The 12,321-nt window shown below is 38.0% G+C and overlaps 2 protein-coding genes across 16 annotated transcripts in view; one reads left to right on the top strand and one right to left on the bottom strand.

Moving 5' to 3' along the window:
• Nucleotides 1–4,300, bottom strand: part of TUBD1 (tubulin delta 1) — a 31,441-nt gene extending 27,141 nt beyond the window's left edge. The window contains exons 1-4 of one of the 7 annotated variants that reach the window (XM_036879895.2): nt 4,188–4,300; nt 2,874–3,089; nt 1,144–1,291; nt 6–222 (exon numbers count right to left, since the gene is read on the bottom strand). In XM_036879895.2, the coding sequence (XP_036735790.2) occupies nt 6–222; nt 1,144–1,291; nt 2,874–3,045 (537 nt within the window). In that variant the 5' untranslated portion in view covers nt 3,046–3,089; nt 4,188–4,300. Of the gene's footprint in view, nt 1–5; nt 223–1,143; nt 1,292–2,873; nt 3,090–3,963 lie in introns of those variants that run through there. The other 6 variants (XM_036879893.2, XM_036879892.2, XM_036879897.2 and 3 more) reach the window with 6 other exon arrangements.
• A 79-nt stretch (nt 4,301–4,379) lies between these two features.
• Nucleotides 4,380–12,321, top strand: part of RPS6KB1 (ribosomal protein S6 kinase B1) — a 40,752-nt gene continuing 32,810 nt past the window's right edge. For 2 of the 9 annotated variants that reach the window (XM_036879912.2, XM_036879911.2), the window contains exon 1: nt 4,380–4,597. In XM_036879912.2, the coding sequence (XP_036735807.1) occupies nt 4,457–4,597 (141 nt within the window). In that variant the 5' untranslated portion in view covers nt 4,380–4,456. Of the gene's footprint in view, nt 4,598–5,080; nt 5,202–12,321 lie in introns of those variants that run through there. The other 7 variants (XR_008997307.1, XM_036879910.2, XR_008997306.1 and 4 more) reach the window with 5 other exon arrangements.

The following is a 12,321-nucleotide window of genomic DNA, read 5'->3' as shown; positions in this document are numbered from 1 at the left end:
CATACCTCACCAGTTCCATAAGGCCATATAATATGATTCATTTTCAAAGAGTTTGAGTACTGATCTTGTAAATTCTGTGTAATGAAGGCTCCTAGTCCTGATCCTGTGCCCCCAGCCATACTCATTATGATGAAAAAGCCACTCAAAGAGTCACATTTCTCCACTTCCTTCTGAATTAGGTTCATTATAGATTCTTTATGCCTGGGTCCATGAACAGAGTAACTATGCAATAGGAATGAAACAAACACCTTTCAATTTAAACCAGAGACATGCAATACAGAAAGAAAGATAAAGGACAGAGAAGGCTTTTTAAATCTATGGAAGTGAACTAACTCTCATGAAAGGTACAGCTATCCTGATTGACATTTTTTTTTGTAATTTTTATTATTATTATTTTTTATTTTGGTATCATTAATATACAATCACATGAGCAACATTGCAGTTACTAGATTCCCCCCATTATCAAGTCCCCACCACATACCCCATTACAAGCACTGTCCCTGATTGACAACATTTTAAATATACAAATTAAATATATATAACAGGTGAATAGGACTGCTAGTAGTGAATTTACTGGGTACAGAAAATTCTCTTTTATAAGCCATTCTTTTAGCTGGGAACTTCAATTAAAAGGTAGTTCTGCAAGTTTGTGGCACAACATAATATTCAATATTCAAGACAATACCCCTAAAGCAGTGGTTCTCAAACTTTGCTGTATGTTAAATCTCAACATCTGGGCTTCATCCCAAACCAACTAAAATAGAGTTTCTGGATTGAGCCCTAGACATTGAATTTCTCCCAAGAACCCCAAGAAATACTACTGCCTTGTCATATTCTCCTGTTAGCTGGAATACCTGCCACTTAAAGATAATGTATCGATAATAAGTTAGGTGGCAGAAAGACAGTGAAGTAGAATACTCAGCTACAAGAGATCCTTGGTTCCATCATTACCTAGACCTGAAGCACAGACATACATGAGATAGAATGAGAGTTTCTCCTGGGTGAAGTCACAATCTAAATTTTAAAAAAAGCAGTTTCAAGATTATGCACTTGGTATATCAACTGTGTGGTTTTAACTACACTGTCTATTAATCAACTATGTAGCTGTATCTAAACTGAAAATCATTGGAGAATTATTCTTACCCATATGCCCAATTGTTTCCAGAACCTTGTTTTTGACAGAAGTATGAATGCTGTCCATATTTCCATTGGCCAGACTGGGCAGCCTTTGTGACTGTTTGATTGATAACTTTAGGTTCCATGTCAACAAGTACAGCCCGGGCAATCGAAACTACAAAGGAAAAAAAAAAATCAAAAGAAAAATATTTCGTATATCTTATTTGGGTTAATTATGGGCCTAAACTTCTAGGTTAAAAAATCCAACGGTTGAGGATAGAAAGGTCTATAATACTGCTTAGAAATCGAGGTGGGCAGCAGCAGATATATACAGATGGTTCATAATGTGTAGCATTCTATTAAGCAGGATGAATCAGTGTGGGCTAAAATGACCACTTGTAGACTTGTCAGGTCTACAAACATCTGTTGTGTGCTTACAGTGTGCTGTATACTGTGCTGGGAATACAGAGATGAAGACCACATCAATCAAGCTCTAGAAGGACTAGTGGGAGAGATAAACCACATCAACACTTAATCACAGTATGATGTGATACGACCCAAGACAAGAGGTACAAAATACTATGAGCACAGCAAGCAGCTCAGGATCGTTGAAGCAGAAGATGGAGAAAGAGGGGGTGAAAAAAGTGATGGCTGGGGATGGAAAGCAGGCAGGGCTCAGATCTTGGAAGTCCTTATATGCAATGCTTAGAAGCTTAAAATTTATCTTTTAGGCAATGTGAAACCACTGCAAATGCTCAAGCAGTGGAGGAACAGTCAGACGTATTTTTAAATACAGCAATGTGGAGGATAGATGTGATAGACACGAGAGTTTATGCAGGGAAACTCAGAAGAAGTGTCTTCTTGAAACAATCCGGGTGAGAGAGGACAAAAGCCAGACAATGAAGTGGCATTAAGGTGATAAGAGTGCAGATGGAAAGGGAAGAAGAGTTTCAAGAGATACATAAGAGGTAAATTAAGCAAATCTTGATGTCTGATGGTATGTGGGCAGTAAGTGCCCAAGTTTTAAAGGAAAGATAATGAATGTGTTTGCATACGGATATGCTGAGTTTGGGGAACATGTGGGAGATATAGGTGAAGACGTCCACTAATCAGTCTGCAGTCCGCAAGAGAGGCTAGGCTTGCCATTTTAGAGTCACTAGTGTAAAAGATGTACCAAATTAGGAGAGTAACTGAAACTTCCCAGAGAGAACTATACAAATGAGGACAGAGAAAAGCCTGAGATGCAACCACTGGAGAAGAAAAGTTCAGAGACTAAGGAGAAGGCATTTCAAGAAGAGAGTTTTATAGTTAATGTTATATAATTTGGTAGAGAAGTTAAGCCAATTAAAAAAAGAAAAGCAGCCATTGGATCTGATAATTAGGAGATCACTGGGAACTTTTCTTAGAGCAGCTTCAGCAGTGTTATAGAGGAGAAGCAGGATTACAGTTGGTTAAAGAGCGTTTTCCTTTGAAAACTTAGATGAGAAGGCAAAGAGATATGGAAGAAAAAAGCTACAGTCGAGATAAATTTTATTTTGTTTGTTTGGTTTTAGATTGATGAGTTCTAAGCAAGCTCAGATGCAGAGAGAAAGATGCCACTGGAGAGGCAAAAGTTATTAATGTAGAAACAAAGGGCTGAGAGACAAGTCATTCCCAGTAAGATAGGAAGGGATGGGGTGTAGACACCAGGTGGAGGGCCTTGCTTTGAAGAGACTGGTTATGTCAGAGAAAAGAACAGGACTGTGGACCACACATACCTCCATTTTCCTCCTCACTGAAGAATCTTTCTTTGCAAGATGCTTGGTATGCCTCATTCTCTCTTTTAGAGCAGAGTCCCTGGGGACAGTGTGAGTCACTAAATAGAGCATCAAACACTTCAAAACCAATCTGATTGCCACACTGACCAAGCTGCATTGTTACTATTGACATGCTGAGACACAAACACGGCCTATTCCTTTAAGAAAGTGAGCAACCTGTAACAGAAAAATATAGGCTTTGAGAACTACCACATTACCAATACATAAGGAATAAAATGCCATATGTGTTAATATACATCAGTAAAAAGTATAATTTTAAAGTGCTATATATGTGTATGTATACATACATGTATATATAGTATATGTATAGCACCATATATATATGTATATATATAGTCTTATAGATGAAATAGCTATGTTGTCTAAGAAGCCAATCATTCAAGACAGTTGTTCTCTTTATACGCTTTTGGAATTTGGGATTTACTGTACACAAATCCATTCATACACAGCTCCATAGTTTACAAAATCTGATTTGTAATCTTAATTTTCCTAAACATGCATTTAAAATGAAATGAATGCTGGTTGAGGGAATTCACAGTACACGTTTCAGACGACAGGGATACATAAAACACAGAAGTTAGCTCAACATTGGTACACTTCATTAACATTAATTTTCTCTCTTCTAAATAATGACTACTGTCTCCACCAATCACCTTTCTGGGCTGGTAACTACAATAACACTTTAAGAAAGACTTTGTATTTAGCTCAGTCAGGACAGCAAGGAAGATGAAGTATTAGAGCAAGTCTTCACTATTTTTAACAATAAAAAGAAACAATTTTTGGTAAAGACTTCACACCAGGTCTATGCAGCACTAGAAAGAAGAGTGGTTCGTGATTCAGACTCTGTCTGTACTTATAATTTTCAAACAACCCTGAAAAAATAGGTATCACTATTCGCATTTTACAGATAAGGAAACTGAGGCTTTGAAAGGTTACGTGACTTCCGCAAGGATAGTGAACTAGTATATAGCAAAGCAAAGCCTCTCCCTTTCCCCACCAACCTCAAAAGCTCCCCATTAACCCCACTCACTGACAGCCCCAGGACGCGCGACTTCTGTCCTATTCAAACTTCAGAGAGCCAAACGTCTCATTTCACGCATGCTCACTTTCAACACCAAACTAAACCTACGGAGAACGAATGCGCATGTCCTACAAACGAAGAGTTTTGTTGTGGATTTTTTTCCGTGTTCAGAATGGTTAATCAGGCATGTTCAATTTCAATTTATCAATTTAAGACATGGTACGCATGCTCACGGTCCATCAAACGCTTTAGCTGAAAACTCGCACGGTCGGGCTTCCTAGAGAGGCCTCGTCTGTGGCTCTGCGCATGTTTCTGCCAGTACTTGGCGCCTGGCATTATTTCTACGCATGTTCATTGCCCACAGTTCGGCTTCACAGAACCCTGTGCGCAGGCTCCAGCGCTGAACTTGAGGAGCCAGTCTACGGCCTAGGCGCAGACGCACTGAGCCCAGGCAGCCGGTGATGGCGGCATCGGCGGCTGTGGCTGCGGCAGGTCCGGGCCCATGAGGCGACGACGGAGGCGGGACGGCTTTTACCCAGCGCCGGACTTCCGAGACAGGGAAGCTGAGGACATGGCAGGAGTGTTTGACATAGATCTGGACCAGCCAGAGGACGCGGGCTCTGAGGATGAGCTGGAGGAGGGGGTGAGGCCCGGGGTCCCGGGGGGCCCGAGGTGACAGGGCCAGGGCGCTGGCGTGGGCCGTGGAAGCCCCGCGCGTCCGAGAGCGCGGAGACCCTGCGTGGCGCGAGTAGTCTCCCGGAGAAGCTCAGGTGCCGCGCGGCTCGAGGCAGGGGAGCGGGCGGGGCGGTCCTGGCCCTTAGGTGTGAGGCCGCTTAGGGGCTCGCAGGTGCAGGTAGCGCCCCTGAGCCCGAGGTCAGCGCAGCCTGAAGCAGTCTGTTCGTGGAGGGATCGAGAAAGGGCGCGTGCTGGATTCCTCGAGCTGTTGGACTTAAGTGTGGGCGCGAGTGCTGTAAGCGTGTGCTGGGGGAGGGGGACTGCGCTTGCTGGGTGTCCCGTAAGTGCAGGTGAAGCGGGAAGGGTTCCCCTTCGAGGATAAGGTTTCAAGTATTAAACCTTCTGACCTCCCACAACCACCTCTCTTCTCGGCCTGTCGCTTCTCTCCTAGGAAGCGCTCAGCTGTTAGAAGTGACAGCTGAAAACTTCTGTCGGGAGTAGCGCTGCCGCTGCTGTTACAGCCACCAGGAGTTTTAATTCGGGAGCAAGGGGGCTCTGCTGCATCTTCCAGGGTTTGTTTGTTTGCTTTTTTTTTTTTTAAACCCCTTCCGTGTGACTTAAAAAAATCATTTTATAACGACACACGGCATTTGTAACTGACTTTTCCCCCAGTTGAAGATGTCTACATTTTTTCAAATTTGTGTAATTTTGGGGTGGAAAAAAACCAGCATTGACAGCTGTGATTTGGCTTGCCAAAAATAAATTGCTTGAACTGAGACTTGTGAATGGTGGTGTGAGGGCTTTCCTTGCTGTAATTTAGAACACTAAATTTAGAACTGTTTTTCCTAATGCATAGCTTGGTTTTACCTTTGCTGTCTTAGTAGTTTGTTATATGGGATACCATTCTTTTTTCAAGACTGAAAAATCACAGATTGCATCTGAAGTTCAAAAATGATGTTGTCATGCTAAGTCACTTATTCTGGGCAAATTGTCATGAAGGATAACCTAATGGTAATTTAGATTCTAAATTATCTTCTCTAGATGAGTAGGTTGGTTAATGACTGATTGTCAGATGTTTGCTCTACCTACTAAGGGGCTTCCCTTTCCCTCACCCAATTTTCCTCCTCTGGCCAGTAATTTGTGCCCTGCTTGTTGACAAAAGATTGAGAAGCTATATACAAAGAACTTCGAATACTTTAAGAAACTAAGTGGGCTAAAATAATACTGTTCTTTGCATAATCAAATGAGTGTAAATCAGTCATACAGTTTGGAAGGTGGATATTGAGATGTATACATTTAAATATATTTGTGTATGGAATTCCCAGTTAACCTCTTAATGGAACATGTGATACACTAAATAAAATTTGAAACAAATATGGGATTGCTTTCATTACATATAACATACTCTATCAGTTATATGGGCTCCATATGGTAGTGGTTTGAAGAAGGGCAGAGGGGAAAACTGGGTAGGAAAGGGTGCTTTGTAAATCTGCATCAGTTGAACTGGTAGGATTTCTAGACCATGGGTTTATCAGTAGTGAAAGGGTTTGGAAGTAAAATACTGTGTTAAGATACTGTCATGAACTGGGACTTGTTGGGATGTGTTTTGGCCAACAACTAGACATTTGTTTTGCTGGGTACAAGCAAATAGGATTTTGAGAGGGTGTGGAAGAGAACAGAGAAATAAGTGGAAGTAACGAAGAGAAAGAAATGTGCTCATTATCCTGGGAAGAGGAGCTTTGGGGAAAGAGCAAAGGTGTTAAAGAAGATTTCGAGGAAGAACCTTCAGCCAAGTATATCTTATTTAGCAGTGCTTCTGGAGTTGAAAATGTTTCTTTTGAGTGTGTTGTACCAAGAGGTGCCTGCCTCAAGGTAGACAAGTAAAAAGAGTTGGAGTGCGATTGGGTTGGCCACTCAAGGAGAATCAGGGACATCCAGGTTTCTCTAGAATAAAATATAAAAATTTTGAAAAATGAGAGAAGTTCAGATTCTTGGAAAATCTGGCTTTTGTGAACTTATAATAATAGAATTAATATTCCAGCTATTTGTGAATTTATAACCTTCAGTACACAAACTTTTTAAACATTGGTACATATCAGAGTAATCTCACTTTTTTATAGTAAGGAAACTGAGGCATAGGCCCAGAAAGATGATTGCCCAAGATCACATAGATAATTAGTGGTAGTGTCTTCTGACTCAATTCAGCAAGCATCATTGCACAGGTTATTCATTTCATTTACTAGTCGTGTTCATAATGTACCTCTGTGTGGTGTGTCAAAGTGAATTCAGATCCCTCCAGCCATGCTCACTGACTGTGTGACCTAGCATAAACTGTTTAATCTTGTTAACACTTTTTTCTCTATAAAATGAATTATGTGAGATGAAGTATATAAAGTACTGTACTCAAAATATTCTGGCATATTAAGCAGTTATCTAGTGCATGGAAATACAGCTTGTCAGTGTTACTCATTGCCAAGGAACCAAGCATTCAAGTTTACCCTCATCTATATCAATGGCAAGAGAGTTTTTTTGGGAGGTTGGGTTTGGTTCTTGTTTGTTTGTTTGTTTCACTAGTGATGGTATAATTTGGGGACAGCGAGTTGAAACTAAGAAAGTTGTCCTTTTGAGATTTTCGTTAGATTATGAAAGTGTTGGAAACCTCTGCTTTCTGTGGAGACACAAGGTTAAAAGACTAATAGAAAATTATAATGCAATTAAGTTTGTTATTCTACTGATTCAAAATTTGACATAGTCACAGAGGTTTACTGCATGAGCTTCCGGTTGGGATATTAGATTTTTATTGAGCAAAAAGTTAAAAAATTTTTAGTGCTTTGAGAAACAAAGTGCTATATAGATAGTATTATTCAAATATTCATGGTTATGAAAAATTTTAGAAAAACATCTTTTTATCAATGCATTATAATGGATACATACCATAAGGCATTTTTAAATAGCCCAAGATTTTGGGCAAGGTTTACCCCTTTTCCCCAATTCATCTGAATTACCAAACCTTATTTTATAAGGAAATATCTGTGAACAGCCAGGCAAGTGGATAAATGATTTAATTAATACCCTGATTAAAGATATTTCACCCATTCTGTAACAATTCCCTTAAATATGTATAAAACATACTCTCTTTCATTGGGACTTTAGGCACATTAACTTGAATTTATATACAATTTTAAAGTTTTGCAGTAGTCATTTTACTGGGCTAGTTTGAAGCAGTGTATTTTGAATAGTACCTTAAGGAGCAGTATTTCACTTTGTCAATCATAGTGACAAACAAAAACATAATTGGATGGGTTACGAAGCTTAATGCAGCAGAAAAAAATCTGAATTCAGTTTCCTATGAAAGAGTTGTTGGTATGTCTTACATAGTGTTTGCTTGATGCTTCTGGTGTGAGACTTTTTTAAAGTAACACTAAGTAGCAATTGTGCCTCAAATGCTTCTGGTCCAGAAGGTAACGGTAGGAAGTTATAAGCACAGATGCAGGTGGTAATACAGGCCTGGCCAGCTCCGGAAATGAAACAGCCACTGGGCATATCCTTCTAGGTGGCTTCAAAGTCATAGTTCAGTTTTAACTACTATGTGGTCTTTAATTTAGAATTAAGTAAAACTAACATGAAAGAAAAACAATTAAATAGTATTAGTGTATCATCTTTGAGAGAAATTAGTCTGTCTTTAAAGGGAAGTTGTCATCATATGAAGCAGCAGACAAAAAAACACTTCAGCTATAACCACCCCAAACCCTACCCAGCACAAAAAAGAAACTGTATCAAGTTGAAAGGCAAGAATTTTTTCCACTTGATACTATCCCATCCATTTGCCCCAGTCTAATCATGAAACATACATCCCTTAGTGGCTTAGACTTCATCCTGACCCGTTCACTCCATAAGCAAGTTATGACTAAAAAGGGGTTTTTTTTTGGACATTTGAGCATCCATTGTGTAAGAATACTATCAGTTTTCTTTGTGTAGCTTGACTGTGTACTAGTACCTTTGAAGAAAGATGTGTTCATTTAAATATTTTTTGAATTATTCCAAAATGTTCAATAAAAACTTTAAAACTGCCAATTTTTAGAGCCTTTTTTTCAATTTAGTGATACCCGTTTGTATAAATTGAGTTTATAATCACACTATTCAAGAATACTAATTTTAAAGCTGTATTTTATAAATAACTGAATTTTTGCTACCAATTTATTATTATTTTAAAATTCAGTGACTTGTAGTGTATTTATAGAGTTGTACAACTATCACAATTTAGTTTTAGAACATTTGTATCACCCTGCAAAGAAACACTGGGCCCATTTACAGCTACTCCTCATTGCCACCCCAGCCCTAGGCAACCACTAGTCTACTTCCCATCTCTGTACACTTGTCATTTCTGGACATCCCATATAAATGTAACAGTATAGTATGGCCTTTGTGTCTGGCTTCTTTCACTTAACATGATGTTTTTGAGGATCATCAATGTTGTAGTTTCTATCAGTACTTCACTCCTGTTTATGGCCAAATGGTATCCCATTGTATGGATTAACCACATTTTATTATCATTTTACCAGTTAATGTTTACTTGTGTTGTTCCCATTTTTTGACTATTGTGAATAATGCTGCTATGAACATTTCTGTCCAAGTCTTTGTAGAACATATATTTTTCATTTCTCTTGAGTAGATACCTAGGAGTAGATTTGCTGGAGTATATGGTAAGTCTGTTTAATTTTTGAAGAAACTGCCAAAATGTTTTCCAAAGTGGTTGTACCATTTTACATCCCCACCAGCAGTGTATGAGGTTCCCAATTTCTCTACATTCTTACCAAACTCATTATTTTTCTCTTTTTAATTATAGCCATCGTAGTGGTTATGAAGTGGGATCTCAGTGTAGTTTTGGTTTGCATTTTCCAAATGGCTAATGATACTGACCATATTTTCATGTGTTTATTGCCCATTTGTGTGTCTGAGAAATACCTATTTAGATCTTATCTCATTCTTAAAAATATTGGATTATTTATTTTTTTAATTATTCAGTTGTAGAAGTTCTTATATATTCTTATACTGTGGGTTTTCTTTTCACTTTCTTGATAATGTCTTTTTAATTTTTTATTAAAACTTTTTTTATTGTAGTATAGTTGATATAAAATTGTATTGGTTTCAAGTATACAACTCAATGATTCAACAGTGATTCGTATTATTAAATCCTCACCCCAACTAGTGCAGTTACTATCTGTCAACATAGAAAGATGTTATAGAATCATTGGCTATATTCTTCATGCTGTACTGCCATCCCCATGACCAACTTATATTATGACTGAGAATTTTTGTGCCCTTTTATCCCCGTCCCCACCCACCCACTCCAACCCCACCCCTATGGTAACTACCAGTCACTTCTCATTGTCTGTGAGTCTATTGCTATTTTGTTCATTTTGTTTTGTTTTGTTTTTAGATTGCACATGTAAGTGCAATTTGTCTTTCTCCACCTGGCTTATTTCACTTAGCATAAAACCCTCTAGGTCCATCCATGTTCAAATGGCAGAATTTCTTTCTTTTTTATAGCTGAATAATATTCCACTGCATATATGTACCACATCTTTATCCATTTATCTATTGAAGGACACTTTGGTTGCTTCCATATCTTGGCTATTGTAAATAATGAGGCAGTAAACATAGGGGTACATATATCTTTTTGAATCAGGGATTTTGTTTTCTTCGGGTAAATTCCCAGAAGTGAAATTACCGAATCAAATAGTATTTCTATTTTTATTTTTTGGAGGAACCTCCAATATTGCTTTCCACAGTGGCTGCACCAATTTGCATTCCCACCAACAGTGTAGGAGGGTTCCCATTTCTCCACATCTTCACTAATACTTGTTATTTACTGTCTTTTGGATAATGGCCATTCTAACTGGTATGAGGTGATAATGTACTATAGTTCTGACTTGCATTTCCCTGATGATTAGCAATGTGGAGCATCTTTTTAGGTGCTCATTGGCCATTTGTATTTCTTCTTTGGAGAAATGTCTGTTCCGGTCCTCTGCCCGGTTTTTAATTGGGTTATCTGTTTTTTTGGGTGTTGAGGTGTATGAGGTCTTTATATATTTTGGTTGTTAACCCTTTATCAGATGAGTTGTTCACAAATATATTCTCCCATACTGTAGGATGCATTATTGTTCTGCTGATGGTCTCCTTTGCTGTACAGAAGCTTTTTAGTTTGATGTAGTCTATTTGTTGATTTTTTATTTTATTTCCCTTGCCTGGGGAAATGTGTCCAGAAAAAAATTGCTCATGCTTATGTTCAGGAGATTTTTGCCTGTTTTCTTCTAAGAGTTTTATGGTTTCATATCTACATTTAGGTCTTTAATCCATTTCAGGTTTACTTTTGTGTGTGGTGTTAGTTATTTATGTATGTTGCATGTAGCTGCCTAGTTTTCCCAACACCAGTTATTGAAGAGACTGTCTTTTCCTCATTGTATGTTCATGGCTCCTTAATCATACATTGGCCATATATGCGTGGGTTTATATCTGGGCTCTCTATTCTGTTTCATTGATCTATGAGTCTGTTCTTGTGCCAGTACCAAATTGTTTTGATTACTGTAGCTTTGTGGTATAGCTTGAAGTCAGGGAGTATTATGCCTCCAGCTTTATTCTTCTTTCTCAGGTTGCTTTGGCTTTTCAGGGTCTTTGTGGTTCCAAAGGAATTTTAGGATTATTTGCTGTAGTTCATGGTAGTGTCTTTTTAAGTGCAAGTTTTAAATTTTGAGTAAGTCCAGTTTATCAATTTTTTCCTTAACCATTTGTACCACTGACTTGTCTTAAAAAATCATTGTCTACCCTAAGATCATGAAGATTTATTCCCTTCCAGGTTTTTTAAGGAGTTTTACAGTTTTAACTCTTGCTTTAGTTTTGTAATCCATTTTGAATTAATTTTTGTGGATGGTGTGAAATAGGGATCCATAGTAAATCTTTTTTTGCATGTGGATGTCCAGTTGTCCCAGCACCATTTATTGAAAGACTGCCTCTTTCCTCTTGAATTTCCTTGGCATCTTTGTCTGAAATTCGTTGACTGTAAATGTGTTTATTTCTGGGCTTTCACTTATATTTTATTAATCTGTGTCTATCCTTATGCCTTGATTGCTGTTGCTTTGTAGTACATTTTGAAATCAGGAAGTCCTACAATTTTGTCCTCCTTTTTCAATATTGTTTTGGCTATTTTAGTTCCCTTGCATTTCTGTATACACCTTGGATCAGCATGTCAATTTCTGCAACAAAGGAATCTGGGATTTTGGTAGGATTGAGTTAAATCTGTAGACCAATTTGGTTAGTATTGCCATCTTAAAATATTAAGTTGTCTGATGTATGAACATGTTATGTCTTTTGATGTTTTTAGGCCTTTAATTTCTTTCAGTGATGTTTTATAGGATTTATAGGTGTCAAGTGTACAAGTCTTGCACTCCTTCTATTAATTTTTTTCCTAAGTATTTTATTCTTATTGATTCTCTTGTGAATGGAGTTGTTAATTTCAGTTTTGATGTTCATTGTTAGTGTACAGAGGTTAATTAATTAAATTTTGTCACCCATTTATACTGTGGTCAGAATAAATGTATGGCCAGCATGATTTCTAACAATTTGCTTAATTATTTTGCTTTGATCAGCCACCTTGTATACTGTAGTATCTGGTTGTGGCTTAGTTAGGTTGTA

This window comes from Manis pentadactyla, chromosome 4 (genome assembly GCF_030020395.1).
Source record: "Manis pentadactyla isolate mManPen7 chromosome 4, mManPen7.hap1, whole genome shotgun sequence".
NCBI lineage: Eukaryota > Metazoa > Chordata > Mammalia > Pholidota > Manidae > Manis > Manis pentadactyla.
This window is presented reverse-complemented; position numbering and strand designations above follow the sequence as displayed.